Source organism: Phodopus roborovskii, unplaced genomic scaffold (genome assembly GCF_943737965.1).
Source record: "Phodopus roborovskii unplaced genomic scaffold, PHOROB, whole genome shotgun sequence".
NCBI classification, from domain to species: domain Eukaryota; kingdom Metazoa; phylum Chordata; class Mammalia; order Rodentia; family Cricetidae; genus Phodopus; species Phodopus roborovskii.
Window position 1 is genome coordinate 19,785,178 of NW_026126517.1, and position 25,488 is coordinate 19,810,665.

General features: G+C 45.1%; 1 protein-coding gene across 1 annotated transcript in view; it reads right to left on the reverse strand.

Moving 5' to 3' along the window:
- The window catches only part of LOC127231574 (alpha-tectorin), a 127,346-nt gene that overhangs the window by 31,721 nt on the left and 70,137 nt on the right, over window positions 1–25,488 (reverse strand). Inside the window, exons 11-17 of the mRNA XM_051197181.1 lie at window positions 24,864–25,001; window positions 24,285–24,450; window positions 20,547–20,959; window positions 14,231–14,801; window positions 11,711–12,303; window positions 9,880–10,453; window positions 3,939–4,540 (exon numbers count right to left, since the gene is read on the reverse strand). Coding sequence (XP_051053138.1) covers window positions 3,939–4,540; window positions 9,880–10,453; window positions 11,711–12,303; window positions 14,231–14,801; window positions 20,547–20,959; window positions 24,285–24,450; window positions 24,864–25,001 — 3,057 coding nt within the window. The remainder of the gene's footprint in view (window positions 1–3,938; window positions 4,541–9,879; window positions 10,454–11,710; window positions 12,304–14,230; window positions 14,802–20,546; window positions 20,960–24,284; window positions 24,451–24,863; window positions 25,002–25,488) is intronic.

The window sequence follows — 25,488 nt, forward strand, 5'->3', positions numbered from 1 at the left end:
CCTATATAACCTGGATTTGAATCCCAAGAACACAAAGAATGCTGAATACAGTAACACAAATATCCCTGTGGGAAGATGAGTGTCAGACAGGAGAATCTACAGATGCTTCCAGGCCAGCTAGCCCGGTGAACTCAGTGATGAATGAGAGACACTAACTCAGACAAGGTGGAATTCGAGGACTAGCATTCAATATTGCTCTACGACCTCTACATGCATACTATGTGGACTACACGTGCTCATGCTCAAACATATGACTATGCATGCATACACACACAGATTCTTTTTTAAAATTTCTGTTTCTTATCACGGAGGAGGTTGTTGAACCGAACTGTACCAGAGTGAAGCTCCAAAGCTCAATAAGAGGCTGAGAGGATCCTCCACAGCCCAGCCTGGTCTATACAGAGCCTGTTTGCTTCCAGCTCTATCTGACCTTGTTGATTTTCTCACTTTCCTGCAGCACAGTTCAGTGCACAAGAAGGTCCCAATTATAGAAGACTCTCATGTCCCAGAGAGTGACTTCTATGTCATCCTCCATTTCTAAGAGCACCAGTGGTGACCTGGGGCTCTGGGCTACAGTTGGTCTTGCACTTTATGTTACACTGTCATAATGACAGCCATTATTCTTCAGCTATGGTGACTAATAATAACATCATGGGAAAACAAATGCAAATCACTGAATAAGCAGGCCTTGTAATGCATATTAATAATTCAAAGGAACTGCTAAATCTATCCCATGGGCTCCCAAAGTAAAAAGCCTTCAGTGAATCCTTCTTGTCAGGAGTTTGAAAGCTATCTGTCTGTTCCCAGCATGGCACTTAGAAAGAAGGATCCTGGCCAGGAGTCCTCATGATTCCTTCACCTTTGCAACTTTGATGTTCATTTCACTATAGTATTCCCTGTTGTGAGTGGCATTCTGTGTCCCAGAAAGATAAACTGAGGCTTTAGCTCATGGTACCTGTGAATATAGCCGAAACTGGAAAACCCAGTCTTTAAGAACATAACCAGGATGCAATGAGATCATGGTAGACTAAGTGAACTCCACATCCAATGACAGCCTGTCCTTAAAAGGAAAGGGAGATATGGATACTGATAAGCAGGGTGCAGATGGTCCTTATGGCTCTTTTCCATGAGTGCATCTCATAAGACTGGGACAGGGTCTGTGCCTAGAAGGTGAGCTGACTCTTTGTGGGGCTTTACCTAACAATGAAAGGGAAACAAAGGTACTCCCCCCCCAAAGAGAATGGGGAACTAGTTCCTCTGAAAGAGAGAGGAGACATGAATGTGCTGACTAGTGGTTTTTGTTTTGTTTTGTTTCTTTTTTTATTCATTTTGTTTGTTGTTTGCTCGTTTTGACAACTTGACACAAGCTGGGATCATCTGGGAAGAAGGAACCTTAACTGGAAAAATGCCTCCATCAGATTGTCCGTAAGCAAGTCTGTAGGGCTTTTCTTCATTAACCATTGATGTGGGAAGGCCCAGAATACTGGAGGCAGTGCTGTCCCTGGGCTCTTGCCCTGGGTTGCATGAAACAAAGCAAACTGAGCAAGCCAGCAAGCAGTGTTCTCTTTAGTCCATGGTCTCTTTGGTTCCTGCCTTGGCTTCCTCTAATGACTGAAGCCAAGTCAACATTTTCTCCCCAAAGATGCTGTTGGTCACAGTGTTTATCATAGCAATAGAAATAAAATGAAGACAAGAAGAATCCAATGAGTTGTGTGTACAAATAGCTAAGAAGAGTTTAAAAGAAAAAAAAAGAAAGAAAGAAAAACCCGTACAACCTCAGATATCTATCCCTTCATGCAAGACAAGGCAGAAGCAGGATGTGCCATAAAGTAGGTGGGCAAGGCTTATCAACAGATAAATATATTTTAAGGGGGAAAAAATTCAACCACCTTGAAAGGCAAGAAGAAAGTAGAAGGGTAGTGAATAGCAAGTAGAAAATTAGCTGCATGAAAATGTATAAACCTAAGGGTAGAAACGTATCAGATAAGGTGAAAGGAGGAAAGGACAAAAGTGAGGTAATACCACAGAGTGAGGGATACCTTTCTTTTAACCTCTGATGAGAATGGGATTGACAGAAGGTGTTATCATGAGTAGCTTCAAGTGCCAAGACATCTGATAGAAATTTTGATCTCAAGACTGGGGAAAGTGGCTTAGTTGGTAAAGTGTTATGCACAAACAAATTTCCAAACCTGGTGGCACATGACTGCACAGAGAGAAAGAGACCAGAGAATCCTAAAGTCATGTTGGAAATCTAATCTAGCCAGTTAGTGAGCTGTAGACTCACTAACAGTGAGAGATCCAATCTCAAAAAATAATAATTGGGACTAGAGAGATGGCTCAATGGTTAAGAGCACTGGCATCTCTTCCTAAGGACCCAGGTTTAATCTTCAGCACCCACATGGTGGTTTACAGCTCTCTGTAACTTCTGTTTCAGGAGATTGGATCACTGTCTTCTCTTGACCTCTGTGGGTACCAGGCACATGTGTGGGGCACGTGTATGCATACATACATACATACATACATACATACATACATACAGGGAAAGTACCCATACACTTAAGATAAAATAAAAATAAAAAAAAATGTGGTGATGAATAAAGGAAGAACCCTAATGCTGACCTTTGGCTTACAAACAGACACATACACACAGAGGCATGGACACCTATATGAACACATGCACGTGAATTTTTTTTAATGTGATCCAATCTGGCTAAGAGACAAATACCTGGCATATTCTTCACTAGTCTCACTGGTCCATTTAATAGTTCAATTTGCAAAAGAAATGGCCTCCAGCAGAAGGAAACCCATAGGAACCTTAAAAAGGTCATGATGCCACCTCAATCATTCACTTGATAAGTGTCACTGTGTTTGGGGCACACTTCGAATCCAGCCTGGGCTCCACAATGAGACTCTTTGTCAGAAACAAAACAAAAACACTCTAACAACAAACTAAGGGTGCATCTTTAGATGGCAAGAGGTAAGATTATCCAATAAATATAAAATGGGGGCAGGTCTAGAAGTTATACCATCTCTGTGTCAAAGCTAAGTGGATCCCTGGAAGGAAGAAAATCCAGGGGGGTCTCTCAGGTAATATTAGCCCATTGCATTTAGTTTAGTTTAGTTTAGTTTACTTCATTCCAGTGTTTAAAAAAGAAAGCGTACAAAATGTAAAGAAGTCCTATTGGGGTGGTGGGATGTACCGCAAACCATTGAAACAGCCCCACTGGCTAGCTGGCTGATAGTCAACACCAGGCTCAGATAAAACAGTGGAGCAAGGAGGGCTGCTCTGCCATGGGGCTGCTGTCTACAGGCTGTACAAGGAGCTCATGGGACTCTTTGGCGCTACTACTCCCATCATCATAGATAAAGAAGACTTCATGGATGAGAGGGTTGTAAGGGTAGAAGGAGGGACCTGAGGCCCTGGTGAATAAAGACAGGGTAGAGTGCCCCCAAGTGCTCCAAATGTGAACAAGACTCTGGAACTCATGGAGAATGAAAGGGTCAGGGAGGCCAGAGCAGGCAGATGACAAGTTGATCTCAGAAAAGGGGGTGACAAATGAGAACATTAGTGCCATTGAGAGAAACACAGCCTGTGCCAGCCATGCAGTTTCTTACGGATAAATGATATAGCACCAGAAGGTCATGGGGTTGCCCAGCGTTGCACAGTGGTTACCAACACTAGATTTGAATCTAGATCTTTGCTCTTGATGCATCCTTCGCTGATCTAAGATCCATTGCTAGCATTACCTCTGCTCTCGCTTTGCTGTCTATGACTTGGGCAATCCTTTGCTCTCTGATCCCCCAAGGCCTCTATCTAATATCACACCATGATTGCCTTTGGATGCTGGACCACCATGGCTCAGCAGCACCCTGCTGAACCACGATACTGTCTCCATAAGCACTGAATCCATTCTGGAGGCTGGCCTTTATTTACTCACCAGCACAGTGTGCTTGTAAGCCCGGTGAATCACAATGTTGTAGCCAAACACGGTCACGTCCACCTGCTTCACCCACAAGGCCAGTGATGGGTCCCGATCCTCATTCTTGGCTGTTACAATGAACTTAGGGAAAAAGTCTGAGTTTGATCTGCTTCCTGTAGTGCAGAGGATGAAAGGGCAACTGGTCTGGAAGTCAAAGGGGTAGCCATCGAAGGTGAGGTAGTGGCCATAGCCAGAGACGATACAGGAAGCATCGGTACGGGGCTGGCAGTAGTATAAGCCACTGTCTTCCATGCAGTATTCATCATCTTTGCAGGGAATGGTCTCACAGTGAACACTGTTATCTGTGCCATTGCAGTAGCAGAAGATCTGGCAGTCTTGGTCCACCCAGAAGGTCTCATTGGTGGCAAGCTGATGTCCCTCAAAGTTGCAGCCACACTCGCTCCTAGTCACACACTGGCTGCCCTGCAGGGCATAGCCTTCATCACATTGGCATCCCTCTGAGCAGCTATCCACACAGATGGGGCCCAGGGCCAGGGTTTCACAGGTCTCTGTACATGTCATACACTCCTCAAAATGGCTGTTCTCTGGGCATTCTAGAGCTGAGGGTGGTCAAAGACAAGGCAAGTTTGAGAAATGAACAGAGGGGAGGGTAGGGAAATAAGTTTGCAGGTAAGTACATATTTGTGCAAATGCAATCAAATGTGGGTTCATGTTTGTGTGGCAAAATGAGCTCAGTGAAGCTTTCTGACTGAATACGGTCATCCTCACTGGTGTGACCAAGGGTCAGAGGACACACACAGGCTCCATTTGTGTATTTGATCATCTATGTAGAAGAGTCTTTGTCCACAAACAAGTACTGAACACCTGCTACATGTGGACCCTCTCCTGGGCCCTTTTGTGTGCCTCGGCTCAACTACCGGGATTAAGACAAGTCTTATATCACTGTTTTATAGGTGAGGATATGAGAAGCCAATGATTTAACTTATCTGCCTGATAAGAGCCAGGAAAGGGTTCAGATATCATGACATATATTCTAAAGACAGCGTGTGATGTACTACAAAATATTTGCTTTGTGGCCATAAAGATCTCTCTCAGTTTTTGGCTTATGAATATCTCTGAATTCTAGTGTCTCCTTTGTTGTCATTGTTCAACAATATTCATATTTTGAGGATTAATAATTTAATATGCTGAGTCCATAGTAGAGTATCAATAAATAGCACACACTCCCCCGATCTGGACCATCTTTCTTGCCTTGGCCTTATGTCTTTCTCTGTGCCTTTTATTTCTCTGTATCTGGCACCTGTGGTCTTCACCTCCTCACCATGCTCTGTGTGAAGTGATCCCTCTGTCTCTGCTCACACTGTCCTCTGCCATGTCTTGTGACTCCTTCACACTTCCTTTCAAATCACACTTTCTCCCAGAAGCCTTCCTTATGAGATCAGGTCTCTGCTGTAGAGGAGTGTCTGTGGCTGTCTGGGTAAGCACCCCACTTCTCTCCATGTCTTGGCTGGTAACAATTTGACAGGAGCAGGGACAGAATCCAAGAGTACAGAAGAAATCTGCCTACACGTCTGTGTGGTCTAAAGATCTGCAAAGTTCCCCATCCCTCTAGGAAAATGAGAACTTGCTCATAGAACTTTCTTTGGCTCAGAGACATACAATCGTTCCTTTCCAGCGTCTTAGGAACCAAGGACATGAAAGACACTACAGAGAAATAAATTGCATGGATATAATAGTTCTGCCCATGAGGACCAACTCAATCGTTCTGCAGTGTGGACTGAAAGCCAATCTTTTTATTTTTTTTTTCCTCTAGGCTAAAGGACTCTCTCTATTTCCATCGACTACAATACCATACAGCTTTGGAGTTGAAGGCTAGTTCACCACTGATTATATATGTCTGGATAGAGGGATTTTCACACTTGTCTCTAAATTATGAATGCTATAGCACTGACTGCAGGTTTATGGGGAAAGCAAATAACATGACTTATTTAAATGGCTGTTGCTTATGACTTATTGTATTGTCTGGGTTTGTCTGAAAGTCTGGAACATAGAGACGTGGAGTAATAAAACTTCCCCTACCCCTGAAATCACTCTGGGAAATTACTAAATTGGGGATCCAGCTCTGCCAACAAGAAAGCTGGCTAAAAATGTTCAAACAGAGATAACATGGTAGTCTCTTTCCAAGTTCAAAGGAGATGCTGTTCCTTGAAATGGATTGGGTGACAACCACAGACAAGGAATAGCATCTTCTTTGAACTGGGATTGGGTGACAACTTCAGATTTTCAGGACCCAGTCAGACAGCTGGTTGATCAAATGTGCACACTTTGGTCATTCTCAACAGATTCAAAAGAGCCAACCTAGTGAGTAGGCCAGGTGTAAGCCTGCCTTTCCTTCCAATGAAACTATGCTCCATGTGGCCACCTCTGCCCAAATCACCCTTTAAAAGGTGCTTACACAAGCTGCCTCCACTCCACTGGCCTGGATGAGGCTTGGTGACATGCCTCTCTCAAGAGCCCTCACAGCCAGGCAAGACTAAAATGAGCACTACCAAAATGTATTTTGTATAGTAAAATGTATAGTAAAAAGTCCACAAGCACACCCTGCCAGGCAGGAGCTGGTTGCCTAGAAAGATGACATGACAGTGGCATAGATCTGGGATGGGGGAACATGGCAATTCCACACCATGTGTGAAATCCATCCAGAAAGCTGGGAGTGAGAGCAGGGGCAGAACCCACACTCCAGAGGCTGGAGGAAGGAAGGAGGTGTGGGGGAGAGCAGATGGATCAGAGAGGCTTTTTGGAAGTATTTCAAGATCCCACTAGGTAGAGCAGTTAACAACACAGTGGCTCTCCTGCTGAAGATGACTGTGTGAAGAATTGAGCTTCAGGACTCAGACTCATAACATCTGCCTCGTAGTCCCTTCTGAAGGAAGCTAAGGCTCATCAGGAACAGATTTGATCAAGTTGACAGCCACTAGGCTTGCTACATACTCACTGAATTTCTGACATTCATAAACCGGAGGTTTAAAGGTGTGTGTGTGTGTGTGTGTGTGTGTGTGTGTGTGTGTGTGTGTGTGTCTTTAATTCTGCTGAAATATATCCCCAAAAAAAGATACCCCCAAAAGCACTGGGTAACTGGTATCCAGATGTTTACCTCTAAAGCACCTCTCACCAAAAGGGAGTAGAGCCTCTTGGTATATGGGTTGAATGTTGCCCAGGGTGGAGAGAATACAGAGATAAATGTTTGACCAGAAAGTAAAACAGTGCTAAAAAAAAAACACACAGTAGAGGTTTGACAAAGGACAGGAGTCAGTTTGAAGGTTCCTATAGGCCAAACATGGAAGAACTTTAACATCAAAATACTTTTCAAATGTAATATATGAAATATAAGGCCTTAAAGAAAAAACCAAACCCATGTACCTATTGTTGAGACGAGGTGAGATAGAGAAGAGGTATGAGAGTGGGTGGGTACATCAATGAGGGACGGTTGGTTGGGAGAGATGGGAGGGCTCTTGCCTACACTGGGATGGCAACTCCTGACTGGTAAAGTAGGGAAGACAGTGCTGGACCTGGAATTGTCATTTGGTAATCAGTGCAAAAATATGGCACAAGCCAGAATCAGTCGACAGTAGGTGCTGAAGCAGGGCAGATTTTGATGGACAGCAGCAAAGGAACATCTCAAAAATCTCCCCACACTTTGCTTTTTGGTTGTAAGGGAAAACTCGTGGGAAATCCTCAGAGGGTTCCACCCATTCCTTGACCTGGACAACAGCATGCAGCTTACCCACAAGGGGGCAGGCTGGACATAGCCTTAGTCTGCTTGTAGAACTTGTGAGGAGGCTGAATGGGGCCCACAATTGAGGCTCACCATGAGTGACACCAAAGTCTACATAAGAAGTCATTCTATTTTAAAGGGTACAGAAAGCTAAGGAATTGTTCCAATCATATTACAGAATATATTATAGTATTAAAGAAATAAGTGTTAACACATGAATCAAGACTAGATCCATGCAGAGGGAAAAAACATAAAAGATACTACTGATTTAGATGACAAAACTGGAATGTGGATATTAAGTTGATCTATCTACATTAAATTTCCTAAAGGGGATACCTGCACTACAGTTACATACACCAATGACCTTAGTCTCAGGGAATATCTGCAGAAGAACTAGTGGGGATGTGTAATTGGTTGGAATCTCAAATGTTCCCCCAAAATTAAAAGTTTGGTCTCCAGCAAACCTTTAAGGGTATGCCTAGAAATGGATAGTGAGAACGCAGCCCTTCCTCTCCCTCCCATTCATACAGTGAACATGTTCCCCCCACACACACACACGTGTCCCAACCATGCTCTACTCTCACTGCAGGACCAAAAACAAAGGGGGGGACATTAGGGATGACCAACCTTTGAGCTGAAACCATGAGCCAAAAATAATGCTCTACCTCGCTGAAAGAGAAATACCCTTGGGTATTCTGTCACAGTTACAGAAGGTTGAGGAAAGGGCCACAGTATGCACAACTTACTCTCAGATTGGGATGAGGGGGCAGATGGGGAAAGGACACAAAAGGGATAGACTGCATACAGCAGGTTTAATCTGTGTAAATGAGTACATAGGAATGTTCATGATGTTTGTGTAACTTCGAAACTATTTTTAAAAAAAATTGAAATGATCAAGCTTAGGGTGGGCCATGACAGAGAGATACACAGACCAAGCAGTTGGCATCTTCATGGTTTAAGTTTTTGTTCAGGGCCAAAGTTTTTAGTAGGGGAGAGTGATATATAGAAGCCCTAGTTGTGCCATTCTTACTGTCCTGCATGGGTTCCACCCTCTCAGGCCATCCCTTCTGCTTCTTCTGATAAGCAGGGTGTTTGGTATCTTGTCTGCTCAGGAATTATCTAATGACTACTAGTATTACCACTGCTTGGCTGAGAGGGATCACGTACTCTGGGGACAAAATGAAGAGTCAGGTACATGGCACTGTCTTAAAAGCCATTGTCAAGTTTGCCCCAGGGAGAAACACTGATCTCTAATACCCTGAATAGCTCCACAGCTGATTTTGCCCTATGAAATGAATGGGGCTCTTCTGCGCCCAAGGGAAAGGTTAAGGTACCCACAGAGGCATTAACAAGGTTTCTCATCCTTTAACCCTGTGTCTATGCTCTCTGTAGATAAAACCACTAGTCAATGGGATGGCTAACTGCTCTACAATGAAACGATACTGTGTAGAAATGAAAAGAAAGGACTTGGGAGGTGGCTCAGTTGATAAAGTTATCTGCCACACAAACATAAAGGCCCCACTTTAGATCCACAGCAACCATATAAAAGCTCGAGTGTCTATAACCCCAGCACTGAGAGAGGTGGATCCCTGGTGCTCTGTGGTCAGTGAGTCTAGCTAGTCAGTGAGCTCTAGATTCAGTAAGAGACACTGTCTCAAAAGATAAGGTTGGAGGGGCTGAAGAGATGGCTCACCAATTAAGAGCATGCACTGTTCTTGCAGAGGATTGGAGTTTGGTTCCCATTACCCATATTGGGATGCTTACAATAGCCTTTAACTCTAGCCCCAAGGCATTGGATGTTCTCCAGCCTCCAATGACATCTGCATGTGCACACTGGAGGGGACACACACACACCCACACACACACATAGTAAAAATCAATATCTTTTACCAAAAATAGTAAGGTGGAAAAGATTGGAAGATATCAATGCCAATCTCTAGCCTATACACACACATGTACTTGCGCACATGCACACATATAAAACACAAAACACACACACAATGAAAATAAGGGTGAGAAGCAATCTAGTTTGGGGTAATGGGACCAAAGACAAGTCATTAGACTCCCCTTGAGCTCGGTCCAACTAAGAAGATCTGACTAGGAAACCATGGTTGAGCATGTGTTCCCCGGCCCTAGCCTCCCCACCATGCAGCCCTAACTTACGGCAGAAGTCATAGGTCCTCCAAGGGCCCACCTCCACATCTGCGTTCTTGCAAGCACTGGCATAACGAGCCACAGAATCACACAGCTCAGACTCATTGCCCCCACTTTGGCACAGGCGAAAAAGGCAGGTGCGGTAGTAGGCAGTGACGTTGACCACCCCATGGCACTCCAGAAAGGAGCTGTTGGAGGGGTCATTGATGATTCCACACCGGGAACGGCCCCGGTAGAACTTGAGCAGTTCGGAGTCATTGTTGCAGGCCTTCAGCAGGTCCCCACACTCGCCATTGCAGATTTCCTCAAATGTGGTCCAGCTCTCCAAGAACACTGCCAGGTTGTCTGTGCACTTGCCATTAGGAAGGCAGAACTCATCACTGGCATTGGCATTGAAAAAGCCACACAGGCCTCCAGTACAGTTGAAGTACATGGTGGACAGCCGGATATACAACAGGCCCACATCAGAGTACTGGACTGTCACCACGCCCTTGGACTCTACAGTTGTGCTGTTTTTGTTTCGATAAATCTCCAGCCTCCCCGAAGGATGGAAAAAGGGTAATTCCACATCTTGACCATTAAGCTGAAAAATCAAAAGCCCTGGCATCAGTGACGGGGACCCATGAAGGACCCCACTGCTTCCGAGGCTGGCAAAGAGCCAGCTCCTTGAAAATACCAAGGAGCTGATGGTGTATGTAAACTGCACACAGACAACACCTGTTTATTCACAGGCTTGTTTCTTTCCTTTGAACCTCCATTCTCTCATTACTTTATTGTATACCACATCTTAAGCTATTCCCACACAATCACACTGAGTGAAATTGTCTTGGAAGGCTGTATTCCTCCTGCAGCCAATTTCCCTTCAAGCAATGTTTCCCAGACGGTGCCCTTCCTCCACTCCTTTGTGGCTCCTTCTTTTGCTGGTAGATTTTAGTTTTGTGCCCCAGACCACTGGGGTGCATCAAGGAGAGCTAATGTCTAGAAGTCCATTCACTATGTCTGCTATTCCTTTACTAGATTAGTCTCTGTCAATTCACTAATGGGGCTGAGAACACGGCCTTTTCTGTCTGTGGACATGTGTCTTGTAATCTCCCTAGGCTGCATGATGGTAACATTTGTTTTTAGAATGCCACTCAATTCACCCTGGACTGAAAGGAGGGAGAATCCTTTCCCTGCATCATCTCATCTCAGCCAAGTCAGCTTAGCCCTTTGGCATCTCCTGTGGAATCAAACACTGCTCTAAGTGATTATCGTGATTATCAAGGTTCCTTCCAGAACTAATGAGCCTGGACCCCTGATCATGGCTACATTAGCCCATGTCAGAGGGAGAGGAGGCAGTTTTGAGGCACCCCAAGAAATCTTACCCTGACTTCCATATTGTGAGAGTGAATTCCATTCTACATGCAGAAAGAATATTATATCAGTGAAGAACAGAAAGGACAACACCCAGCCTACTTGCTCTTAAATCCCATGTTGAAGCTGTGTGTCCCTAAAGCAAGTTTCTTAACATTTATGTAGCTTGGTTTTGACAGCTATATGATACAGGTAATGCTACAACCTACTTGATGAAAAAGGCTTAGAATAGTGTTTGGCACATAACCTTCCGTGGGGACTTGTGCTCGTAGAGAGTAAGTTTTACTCTGCTTAATTCAGAAAATTTCCACCTGGCTTTATTTCTCCACCTGCTAGAGTTTCGTTTTGGGTCGATTATTTAAAAATGTCACCCTATTGAAGCCATGTTCTTTTTAGAATCTACTCATAGCCAGAGAGAGAAAGCCAAGCCAAATGAAAAGTTCCATCACTCCATCTGAAGACTCTGAAAGGACGCAAGGACTCTTACCTTGACTTCCAAAGCCCCGACTCCTCCTATCTTGACCTCTTGGTTAGCCACGAGGATCCGAAGACCCCGGAGCCAAGCAGGCCCAGCGTCAGGCTTCTTCTTATTGATGTCAATTTCCAAGTACTCAGGACGCTCCGGGCAGGTCTTGAGTAGTGTGTAAGAGAACTCCGAAGGGAATGCATAGGCAGCACCATCAAATGTGTGTAGCACCTGGTTCTGGCTGAGCAGGCACACAGTCTCCCGCTTGGGGAAGCAGCCCTGGTAGCCATCCTCCACAGCACACACCTCCCCACTCCGGCAGGTCTTGTTGAAGCAGTAGACATCCCCTCCCTCCTCACATAAGCACTGCACCGTGCAATTGGCCGTGGCCCAGAAGAACTCCCCCATGGTATAGTAGTGGCCATCGAAGTCACAGCCGCACTTGTGCAACGGGACACACTGGCTGGTGCTGAGGACAAAGCCCTCGTTGCATTCACAACCTTCCGTGCAAGGTGTGGCACAGTTCTGAGAGGCCGTCAGGTCCGAGCAGGTGTCGGGGCAGCTACTGGTGCACACAGAGTAATGGCTGAAACTTGGGCACCGCACGGTAGACACTGGTGCGGAGAAAGGAAGACAGCTCGGTCATAGATTAGCAGACCCGAAGCCAACCAGTACAGGGGCTGAGAAAAACCAAAAATGCTCCTCCCAGATCATTCAGGCCCCAGAGTGGGGTCAAGTGACCACTTACTGGGGAAGAGACTGAAGGGGGGCACCTGTAAGTATTGACACATTGCTTTCTCTATATGCTGGGGTTGTGAGGTTTTTTTGTTTTGTTTTGTTTTAGTTTGTTTTTTTTTGTTTGTTTGTTTGTTTTGTTTTGTTTTCCCTGAACTTGAGCCCACTAAAATGCACCTTGAAGTTCTTTGTCCTTACTAGCTTAGCCCCACTCCTCAATAGAGGGTTATTACTGAGTGATCTTCGGTCATGAAGATGTTTTCAAATCCTCCACCAAGGACACAGGAGATGCCTTGATTTTAAAGAGCATGTCCCATTCTTAGAAGGAAATAAAACTTTCAGGAGAAATGAAAATTGTACCCATTAGAGCAGCAATTTGAAGACATGAAATTTCAAACAAGAAGACACTTAAAATATCTGAGTGTGACCGAGGCAGACTGTGGAAATGAATTCCTGGGACATTAAAAATGAGAAAGAAACTGAGCAGTCTGCAGAGATGGTGTGCCTGTTCCTCTGGGAGGCTTGCTGGGAGCTAGCTGCTCTCTTCCTGGGGCAGCCAATGCCTTATAAGCCGGCTTCTCTTATTTAAAAGCGTTCAAGTCTACATAAATGTTTGAATCTAGCTGAATCCAGCAGGCAGGCATATGTCTAGTAAATCAGCTCTGAATTAAATATAATTCATCCCAGTAAGAGAGAAGGCAGGTGGGTGGGTATAAGACGAGAACCAGACCACTAGGAAAAATATACAACCATTATTTATAAAAATTTAGTTGGGCAATTTGGATGCTCTTGGATTATATAAGGCTCAAAGAGAGGCCATACTCAACTTGAATGTGAATTATGAGATGGCTGCTCTGGGTATAATGGAAACTGACCAGTCAGTCACACAGCAAGATACACTGTTTCTTGGTAGTGTGACCAATATACTGAGATTTGAATCTGACACATGATGATTTATGTGACTCCGACCCAGGCTGTGGAGGGAAGCTCCATCTAGACTTGGAATTCAGAGAAACTTAAATCTCACCTCCACACACTGTCTCTCAAAGTCATGAACAACAACTGTCTATTTACTCATGCAAAGGGAACCAGGAACCAGGAAGGAGACAAGTTATAATTGTGCTTATATCAGTAAGAAAGGGGAGATGTAATGGAATAGTGGGGTGGGGAGAAACAGTAAAACAACTAAGGGGTATGGGAAAACTTTGCCAAAAAGCCTATTGTAAAAAGAACCTGGGTACTCTCACAAGCCCAGGCCTCTCCTGACTACTTCTGGCTAGGCAAGAAAAGTGCTTCCTTACTGATAGGCTCTATTCTCTGTCCAAAGCCCTTTTTCTGGCCAGATGGGATGAGATCCTACAGAACAAATGGCACATACTCTGAAGGCCCTGGAGGTGGGGGACCAAAGATGAGCTAAAGAGCCAGGATGGAATCCTCCACTGAGGAGGGAAACCATTCCCCGTGTGGGTTCTATTTCCTCAACAGCCACTCTAACTGTGGAATCGCCTCTCTCTCTCGCTCAGCTCTGGGCAGTCATCCCACTATGGGGGTTTCTCTAGCCATGCATTTTTCTGTCATCCATGTCCTGTTTCTAGATGTCTTATGCTCATCAGTGGTCTCTTATTTCTTGATTATGAAAGTGGAAGGGGTAAAGATCTCTTTATAGTTTACTCTGTATAATTTGTGATATTTCAATACCACCCTCATTCTTGAACCATGACTCTTAACAGGGTCTGGAGGAGGTTTGAAATCCTATCCCCATCCCTGGCATGGGGGCACCTTTCATATGATGGCATGCTAGCTTACCACACCCAGTTTGGATTCTCCAGTCTCCAATTGGGATGCCCAGGGCTTGACACACCAAGGCGTAGGCCTGAATGGCTTGGCAGAGGAGCGTGCCATTGTCCCTCACGCTGCACAAGTCATACACACAGCTGTGCACAAAAGCTGTGGCATCCACAACAGTGCCACACTCCCACAGGGGGCCATCTGTCTTGTTGAGGAAGCCGCAGTAGTCAGAACCAAAGTATAGGGCCTCGGTGGCAGCATCACACTGAGTACAATTGTCCACACAGCCAGAGCCACACTTCCAGTCAGCATGGTAGACACGCCAGCTCTCTCCCAGGTCCAGCACTGACATGGCAGGCCTGCCATCTGGGCGGAGGAAGTCATCCAGTGGGTTTTTATTGTAGTTGCCACAAAGGCCACAGGTGGAGTTTATATAAGAGCCTGGGATGGAAATGGAGGCGTAGTGCTGGCCATCAAACGTCACTAAGAGCCCAAAATCTGTTTCCACGGCAGTAGACATGCCACTCTGGTAGATTTTCACAGCCCCCAACTCTAAGGTGACGGGCAAAGAAGTCACTAGGTCATTAACCTGCCAACAGTAACAGTAAAAGGCAGATGAGCAGGTGGCCATGTATGCGTGCCAGCACCGGTTGGCAAGGAAAGGCAGAGCAACTGTCATGGAGGGGACAGTCACCCCAAGTTTCAGGTTTCCATGGTCTTACCTCTTACTGTGGATAATGTCTGGGGGAAATACTTAGGTAATGGTGAACTAAGGGCACCAGTCACTTGAGCCCAATAGCTCTGACAGTTCTAGTGCCATTGTGCATGTCTCTGGGAACTGGCTGGCTGGCATCCTTCTTACCTGGCAAGGGGTGCATCACTTTGATTTCCCTGAAGATCCATTAAATATCACATATATTTTCCATGACCCTCACTGCCCTTTGTGCCCACGGGCCCTCCTGCCAGATGATATGTGATTGTAGCAACTTTGGTATGCTGTTGGTGTTGGAGGACACATTACGGCCTTACTCTAAGCATGATATGCAGTGACTCCCTGATATCTGGACTATACCATTCAATCACTCAACATCAACAAGTCTGAATACTTGCTAAGTACCAAGCACTATGCCAAGATTCAAGAAGTATGGGGTTAAGGAAATAATATTCACCCTTGTTCTTTGAGGAGCTCTCGGCCTAGTGATGAAGAGGAACACAGATATTTATAATAGTCAGGTTTAAATATGAATCAATGGATGCAATGAGAGAACAGAGTGAACACTTAACCCAGCCTTTGGGACTCATACAAGATTTTTAGAGGCAGTTAAATCTGACTTGAGTTTTTAAAGATAAACTCAAGTTGCCAGATAGAAACCCTGAGGTGGGTCTTGAGTAGATACTTCCAGAACAAGAAAGAACGAAAGAAAGAATGAAAGAAAGAAAGAAAGGAAGGAAGGAAGGAAGGAAGGAAGGAAGGAAGGAAGGAAGAAAGAAAGAAAGAAAGGAATGAATGAATGAATGAATAAAGGAAGGCAGGCCTGGGATTAGAGGCAACTATATGAAATGAGAAGAGTCATGAAATAGTCAGGATTGCTGGGGAAATTGGTAGCTAGAGATGAAGCTAAAGACATAGACCAAGGCCTAGGGCTACTCTGGTATCAAGCAGTGTTCTAGGAGTTTAAGGTTACCAACAAGCAAATTGATCAAAATTCTCTTCCTTCCTTGTATAACCTAGCAGTTAGCTTAGGGAAACTAACCACTAGCAAAACAAAGGCGTACAACATCTAATGATGTGTGAGTGAGATTCCAGATTCCAGTGTTCAGAAAGAAGCTTTGTAGGTGAAAGGTCAGGGTATAGCTCCATGGGAAGGTGACATTTGAGAGAGGAAGGAGCCTTGGAGTGAGAGATCACAGGGGGAGATCAGCACGCTTGAAGGTGGGCGTGTTTCTGGGTGCTATAGCCATCAGGGTCTCCCAAGTGGCTGAGCTGAGCAAGGAGGAGAGGGCAGTGGTAGCTGATATCAAGCAAGGTATCCGCCAGAACAAGACAGGACTTTGGCTTTAGCTCTGAGCAAAATGTTGAGCCAAGAGGATATTTAAAGCAAAGGATCCACACGATCTGACTTCCACTTTGAAAGAACCACTCTGGCTCCCATGTTGGGAACAGACCTTGAAGGGCCTTTAAGCTATGTTAAAAACAAGACAACACAAGTATAGAGTTGAATTTCTACTCAGTAGTGAGAGAGCCCCCAAAAGGCTGTAAACAAAGAAATAACACAGGAGGTTTGCACTGCAGGAAGTTCCTCCTGGCTGGCAGGAAGTGCTTGCTGAACTAAGTCAAGATGAGAAGCTAGGAGCCTAGACAGGCAGCTGCTGCCAGGGCCCAAGAGAAGGCAGAGGAAAGAGCTAAAACCAGACACAAAATGGGAGGACAAGCTGCAAAGCCCACTCAGTTGTTCCCTCAGTCTCCCCTGTGGTTGAATTCTTCCTGGGGGAAGAACTGAGAGTGAATCTCAGTTGTACAGAGAACATGAGCAGGTCCTTTGAAATGCTTCCAACAGAGAGTAGAGCTTTATCTTCCCATGTACTGTGCCTCACTTCTGAAGGTGCTCATGTTCAAGGGCTGGGGTGAAATAAATGATTAATCCTATCCCCCAGGTCCTTGGTGGGCGACTTTAGATGCATACCAACTTTCCAGGTTGACCTAGACTCACAATGGTTTCCAATATATGGAAACATATAGACAGGAGTCTTACCTTCCATATGGTCATCACATTCTGAGCTGGAAACAAGGTGATAAACTGCCCAGGTATTGCTCTCAATATATCCCACTATATAAATATATCAAGTAAACATCACATGTATTCTCTCAGTCTAGAAGCTGACCTCCAACAGAATTACTCTTAATGGTCTACTCACAGTGATGTAGGCTCTGACTAGTCTGTACCTCAAAATTCTGAAACCTCCTGCTTATTACCCAGTTTTAAAGCCACTAGTTTTTAGATATTCATTATAGCAGCACCCTACTTCAGATACCAGTGTTCTGTCTTGACCTGCTGCAATAAAATATTTATAAACAACAGAATTTTACAGATAGGAATGCCAACAGATTAGTGTTTGTAAAGGCCAGTTTTCTGGTTCATAGATATGTATTCATGTGACAGTAAGGGTGAATTAGCTTTCTATGGCCTTCTATAGGGTACTAATCATATTCATGAGTGTTCCATTCTCATTACCATATTAGTTTCCCCATCCCATCTTCTAGTACTACCCTCATGAGAATTTATTAATAGAACATCATCATATTAATGGGAAGGGCATAAACCTTCAGACTGCAGCAATGGTAGAAGAGTGCACAAGCCTGACAAACTGTCCTGCCATTAGAAATAGAAAAGCCAAGGAACTGGGTCATTTGACTCTGTCTCACAGGTAGGGTTAAGCCAATAGGGGTGCAGAAGGCCTTTCTGTAAGGAAAGTCAGCCTGCTAGAGTAATGAACAATTATCCCTTGTCCATTCAGGGGTCTGGAAAAGTATATTTCAAATTCCAAGTACATTAATTGCTGGGCACTTCCCTTCCCTCTCACCCAAGTTCCTGTTCCTAGCAAGGAGACAAAGTCTTCTGTGCCTCAAAGCAGCAGCCATCAGCCTCTAGATTTTGCTAGATTTTCTCCTAGCCTAAGAGTACATGATGCTTTCTTTATTATTGCCACAGCTAGCCACCTTACTTATGCTCCCCAAGGGTCAAATCAGGAACCCATCGAGAACAAGACTCTTGACTCATGACTTATTGGTTCATTCTTACCTTTCATTCACTAGTAACACACAAACCTCTTTGCTTTCCCTTCTCCTTATGGCCAGAAGGTCTCTCTGAGGATGTGTACAGAGACCAGGTAAGGAGGGAGAAGAGGAATCATGAAGAGTGGGTCTTGAAAATGGAAATACAGAACCAGTAAGTCCTGAATACCTCCTGTGTGCCAGGCTCTGTGCTGGGTGAAGCACATGTTTGTTCTAGTTAAGGTTAATGAAACCTTAAAGGATCTTATGATGCTCTCTTTATTTTTATTTGAAGATAGAGCTTGTGACGTAACTTGACACCTGCTGAGGTTCAGAGCCATGCTTCACACTGCTTCAAGCTGCCTGTATCAGCTCTGAGTGGGGGACAATCAAGTCCAGGCTATAGCCTAGGTGCCCGATCCAGGGGACACAACCTCTCCAGTTTTACAGAAAAGGAGAATGAAGCTAGATGTCATGCTGCTGGCAGTTACAGCAGAGGTATTGGGCAGGTTCCTCTCCACAGTCAGAGCTCCTCAACCTTGTGGGCTAGATGGCCTGCCCACCCCCTGGATGTATCCTAAACCATTCTGGTTCACGTCTAGGAGAAACCAGAAAAGCTGTAATCACTAGGAGACATTTGCCAGGTATGGATGCTCAGTTATGCTAGCTTTCTTTGAACTTCCTTGGCATATATAATCCAGATAGTTAATCTTATCATTTGAAAATGGATTCAATGGAGAAACCCTCATTGAAAGAATGTTGCTTCAAACCCAACAAATGGAGACAGGGTTGGAGAAAGAGAACCTGTGGTTTGCAAGGATGCAACTTGGGCCATTCCAGGCTTGGCATAACATGTCTAGGAAGTCAGCTGCTTCCCAGGACTCTTGGGCTCCTTCCTGTTTTTCCAGCTTCTCCCTGGCTGTCCCCACATCACCCTGGGTCAGGGGCCTGCATCCATCTAGCCACTCTGCCCAGTATAGCAGGTGTATTCAGAGGCACTGGAAACCATTTGGCCAAAGGAAAAGGACGCCGTTGTTAGCTTGCAGTTGGAGTCACACAACCTTTTCTTTCTGAAGCATTTATATTCACATCCACATCTCTCTGTCGCTACAGAAAATTGAGGAATCCATGCCCTATGCCTGGACGATGGAACAAGCCATACAAAATTAGCAGAGCTGCTGGGCCTGAAAGAGATGACAGTATCCTTTCTTTCATTAAAAAAAGAAAAAAGAAGTAAGAAGTCTGAGTGTGAGCAAAAAAGAATTTTAATCAAAATGGAAAGCAGGGACAGAGCATGATGCTTTCTTTTCAACTACTGGTATCAGACATGCCAGTTTGACAACACAGGCGAGTTGGGAAAGCTGGAGAAAAAAAAAATAGCCGGAAATGTATCTATCCACAAGGATAAAGATGGCACTCAACGGCACCCTATAAATTAACAGTGGAAAAACTCCAAACTTTTGTACCAGAATCCTTCACTGATACATGAACCTGTCCCTAGAGAGACTAACCACATAACAAGCAAATTGGCATTTCAACCGTGGTCATAGCTTACTTTCCTAACTAAAAAGCTGATGAATGGCACAGACCTGAGAATGGCAGAGCCAGAAAAAGTGGAATTAGTTCCCTGGTTTTGCCTTTTGTCAGATGTGCTACAGTAATTAAAACTACAACACATTTCTTATTAGTTCTGGTTGGTACTCTATTTAGCAACCCTACACCAAGAATAAGAATTGAATGGGATGCAGCAACCACCCCTTGTGGTCTCCAAGTTATGATTGCTTGAATAAATACATAGTTACAACAAGGTCTCCATTAACATTATGAAAATTGAGGCCTCCACCAATTGACTAATTACTTGTAGCGTCTGGCTTTCCCTCTTTAGTCAATGCCCCTGTAACAGGAGTCATTTACATATGCTAAACAGGCCAGTAGAGATTTATGCTCTTCTGTTGGTGTGGGCAGAAGTGGGGGGGCATTCTCCAGAGGGCATTTGGGTAAAGCTTTCCTGGGATCTTTTCAAGTCACTAAAGTAACTTCACCAAAGCTACTCTAGGGTAATGCCTGTAGTGACATCAATCAATGTGGAAGTTTCTCTGTGAATCAAGAAATAGCTCTTGAGCAAACAGGATGGGGATGACCCCAAGGCTATATTGAATTAGGAGTAAGCACTCTGTGCTTGCCCTGTAGCCTGGGCATGACCATATGATTTTAATTATTGTAAGCCAAGTCTATGAGGAACTAAGCTTGTCTGTCTGTTACTGTGACTTCTGAGACACAAATACCTGTTTGTATGTGTATTCATGTACATGCGCAAACATGTGTCCACCAGCAAGGGAACTATGAATGTGAATATACTTTTTTATTTTTCAAGATATGGTTGCACTGAGACTTTTGCACAAATAAACTTTGGCTTATTGAAGCATCATCCAAGTAAGAAGTGCATTTACATTTTTGGCACTATAGAAGGACAAACAACAAAACAGACAGAGGAAGGGCTTTCCCCAGGCTGAAGCATCTCTGGATTTGCCACCTCCCCATGATGAATTGAAAGGGTCTTACCTTGACTTTTCCATAGCTTCCTTTAGGGATGAGAATCTTGTAGCCATTGACCTCAACAGAGAGCTCCTTCACCCATGAGACAGCAGAGCCCCCTCGATGCTCATTCTTGGCCTCCACACTGAAGAAGGGGAGGCTAGAAGTTTGTAGACACTGCCGGGCCAATAGGTAAGCACAAGAGCCTTGGAAGTGGAAGAGGAAGCCATCAAAGGTGTGGTAGTGTGGCTCCCCAAACACCACACAGGTGCTGGTCTCCACAGGGTTGCAGTAGAAGAAGCGACCCCTGGGTTCGCACACCTCGTAGGGGCTACAGGAGGCCCCTTGACAGTAGATCTCATTGTTAAAATCCAGACAGCGGCACTTGATGGTACAGTTCAGGTCATCCCAAAACACCTCACCTCGCCGAAGGAACTGTCCTGGGAATAAAGACATCAGAGCCAACACTTACTACTTCCCCTCTGTGCCAGGCACTGGGACAAAGGCTTTGCTTGATCATGCTTTCTCATCCCACTCACTAACTTATTCAGGTAGAGGTCATGGACTGTCGGGGAAACTGAGGCTTACGAGCAGTTGAATGATTCATTCAACACCGCCCAGCAACTCAGCCAAGACTCCAAGCTGAGTGGGTCTGAATCCAGGGTGAGCTGCTGGCATTGTTGACTCCCCAGCTGGTGAGCAAGCCCACATCCAAGCAAAGACACATTGCCTTCATCTGTGAGAAAGTCCCTGACACTCAGGAGCCATTTCTCTTTCAAGAATGTGAGCAAGGACATTCCAGAAGCAGAGCCAGCCTATAGCAACAGGACTCAGCAATTGCTTGCTTATTCCCTAATTTGTTCATTTAATCAACAGTCTGGGCAGCATGTGCCCAAAAAGGTCAACACCACAAATCAGGATGCAGACATAAATCCCAGCTTCTGGGGAATATTCTAGAAAAGTCTGACTTCTTCTGTGCTATTTTCAAAGGTTCATAAATGCTACAGATGCTGCTCAGGCTGAATTTCAACCTTTGTGAGTTGTTTTTCCCTGCCCAAGTCTGGTATTCCTCTCTCTTTATCATAAGGAAAGAACCTGCTGACCAAGTCTAGGTTAGGGGGAGGCTGCCAGTGGAATGGCTTTAAGGCATGTGCTAATTTTTAATAAATATTCACTACCGTTTATTTGGCAGACATTTAATCTTTAAAATCATTTCCCTTAATAAATTATCTACACACACACACACACACACACACACACACGCACGCACGCACACACGCGCACACACACACACACACACGCACGCACGCACACGCGCGCGCACACACACACACACACACACACACACACACACACACACACACACCTGAATACCTTGCAAGTTGTACAAGCCTACTATCTTAACCCTCAAAGAAGGCAGGGGACCTTAAGGACACCACTTTCTATGTCTACCCAACAAGAAATTGTCTCCACAAACAATTATGCCTCCTACCTGTTGAGATTTGCACCTAAAATGAGATAATAGATGTATTCAGATTCCAAGTAGGTTATATGCATCAGCCCTTAAAACAGGCCCTAAATCCTCCAGGAGTTTGGCACTAGATCAAGGTTGCATATCTTTCAGCTGCCCTCACCCAGTATCATTGTCTCTGCATTCCCGGGCTTCCAATAAATGAGGGTAAACTGTCTCTGAATAGAGGAGGTTTGGACCAAAAGGTAGATGCTCTATGATAATTTTGTTTGTGAAATGATGATTTAATAAGCCAGTTCTATAGAACTGAGTCCCTTCTCATTAGATTGATATATGTCCGGTGGCACATAAAAATGCACAAGTCCAGTGTGGATATTGACTTTGCCCTGCATATGAAACCCAAACACATAACTCAAGAGGAGAAGAAAGCAGTGAGAGTGGGAACATTGCACACTGCTGGCATCAGACTGTCCCCACAGCTATGCCAGCCAGTGCCGTCCATCATCACAGTGTTCATTTGCAGGACTCAAGTGAGAGGGTGCCACTGAGAACTCATGCTGCAGTCCACAATCAGTGAACCCTTGAGCACTTGAGCAAAGGGGAAGATGTGTTAGGGTGAGCATCTGAGACTGAGGTGAGAAGGCAAAGGGGACAGTATCTCACACAGATGTAGTATGGTGTTGACCTTCCCACAAGGGAAGAGGGACAATCACAGAAATCATGGAGGGCTTTGGGACTAGATTCTTTCCTATCCATTTTAATGCCCATTTAGCTGCATAGCATTTACTTTCTATTTCAGAGTCCACAAGGCTAAGATGCCCAGGCAAGCCATCTTCACACAAGCTATCCTTGGCTTAGGGCAAAGTCAGAGGTTAGGCAAATCAGTGGGTGAATGCAGAGGGCATGGGAACTTCAGACCATATGAAACTGGCTTTTCTATATATTGAAAATTGAAGCTGAGTCAAGGGAGCAATCTGGCAGCAAACTATGCAGACCATGCTTTCTACTCAAGGAGGAAAGATCTCCTTATTCCAGTGCAAAAGGTTCTTATGGGTCTGCAATCACTTTGCCCAATGCTTCCTGTACTTCCACAACACCTTGTTCATTATATGTGCTACATTTTGTACATTCTATGTCTATTTCTTTTGCCGTAGTATTATCATGGACAACTATAATACTGATATTTCTGCTACCTGAAGAGTAACTAGGGTTCAATAGGTCTCTTCCATTGTTCTTTAGAAAGATAAAAATGGATGAACAGGTGGCTCAGTGGACAGATGGAAGCATGTAAATAGATGGATTGATAAAAAGAATAATGTATGGATGGGAGGTGGTGGATGGGTGGCTAGGGGAATGAATGGATAGGATGTTAGATGGAGATGGTGTGAGTGGAAAGGGGAACGTTGGATGGGTGAGTAGCTAGGCAAGAGGATGGAGAGGTGGATGATGGGAGGGTAGTGGAGATGGATGGTCACTAGGTGGGCATCAGATAAACAGATCATTTCTTGTGGCTTTTTGCTGTAGTCTCTACTACATGCAGCAATATTAACAGAAACCCTGTTTTCTAGATACTTTGAATACATTGGAGGCCAGAATCAATAAACAGGGATGCTCCTGCGAGAACTCCAGGGTTGTTATTCACATCTGAAGAGATTTTGGTAGTTGAGAAAAGATGCCCCGCTACAGAAGCCAATGTAAAGGAAACTCACCAGAGGAGCCAGTTCACACAAACCTAAAGCAGCTTTGATTCCCCCAACCCCAGAAATGTCTTTCAACCCCTGAGAGGATTTTAGAAGCTCCCCTAAAATCCCTGCTACTTTTTCTATTCCCGTGTACCAGGAGCTACTGCTTTACCATTACAGGGGCTTGGCGACACTCCAAGTTCACCCACTCCTGTGGATCTACAAAGTGCAGATGGCAGAACAGGAGTAAAGATGAGGACAGAATCTTAAAGGGGAACAACAACAAAAATAAAGAGAGACAGGAGGGCTCCCTTCTGCCCATCTGGCTGAGAAATCACTTAAGATCCTGGTTCACTTTGGAGATATTCCAAACCAGCAGTGGCCAGCAGCGGTACACACACCACAGGCAAGGGCTAGGAAGTGTACCACATGCAGTGTTGCTCCCAGGGTGATGAGTGTGCACGCTAAAATTACCTTGATCTCCATCTCACAGCTGAAAGATGTCAAAAGAGTAAGCCATCAGGAATGAGTCCGCCCCCATGGCTGGAAAGCTCTCCTGTCAATCTAAGGGAAACAAACCCTGCTCTGTCGGAGAAGAGAGGAGAGGTTTACCCCTGGCGGTGCAGCCATTGGCTGGGTCAATTTCCTTTCCATCAACTTTAAATGCCCAGCGGCCTGGAACATTGACATTCGTGGTCTCTTGGATATTTACAATCTCAGGAGTTCTTGACCCCGGAAGGCTGAAGAAATTCGTGAGGTTTCCACCATTAAATCCCGCCTGGAGCACCAGAGAGAGAGAGAGAGAGAGAGAGAGAGAGAGAGAGAGAGAGAGGGAGGGAGGGAGGGAGGGAGGGAGGGAGGGAGGGAGGGAGGGAGGGAGGGAGGGAGGAAGAGAGAGAGAGATTTGAGTGCACACCATCCCCATTAGTTAGCATCACACTTGAAAACAAGAGGTTACTTTTTCCTGGATCCCACCAGGCCACCATCCAAGGTGTGGAAGGCCTGCCTACTTAATCCATACCCAGATAAAGGTACTTAAGATGCTCAAGGCTAGCCCCTTAATGCAACTACAAGAGCAGACATGTTTCTAGAACAAAGGTATTGGCAGGACTTTGTCCACGATATTGAGCAAAGCAAGCAAGGGATGTAGTGACTTAAACCTACAAGAGGATGATAGGAGGAATCTCTTACCTGTGCCATCACACCCCCAAGGCCTGTCAGGGGGTCACCACCACTTGCTGTCCCAGTGGTCCAGTTGATTTCATAGTAATTAAAAAGTGTGAATGTGTATGAGCCATCAGACACCAGCACAGCCTGGAAGGTGTTCACCTGCAGGATGTGCAGAACAAGCTCAGGAGATCATCACCCAGTGGTGGCTGACCTCCCCCACAACTAGTATGTACACCTCTACCCCCACTCTACCCCCAAACAGCTCCACACTGCACTGCAGCCCAGTCTTCAGCCTGTCTTCCCTCAACACTTGTTCTCGCCTCCAGTGCAAAAAAGCAAGATGTGTAGGACTGTGCATCCAAATGAGAAATTGGCTGAGATAAACCTGGAGTCTGACTCAGTGCACCCCCCACCCCACTCCGCCCCACCTCCACACCTCCCCACAACCCCCATCTCTTTTGGACCTGTCTGAGAATGCCATGACTTAAGAGCACCTATAGATGGCAGCATGAGAATAAACTATAGGGAAGAGTCAAGCCAGGAACCTCAGCATGAACACCTGCACCCACAGCAGAATGGGCAGGGTGGGGAGGGACACAGTAACCCAATGCTGCATTTAAGTGCTCCTCTGGAGTGTTCTCTCCCT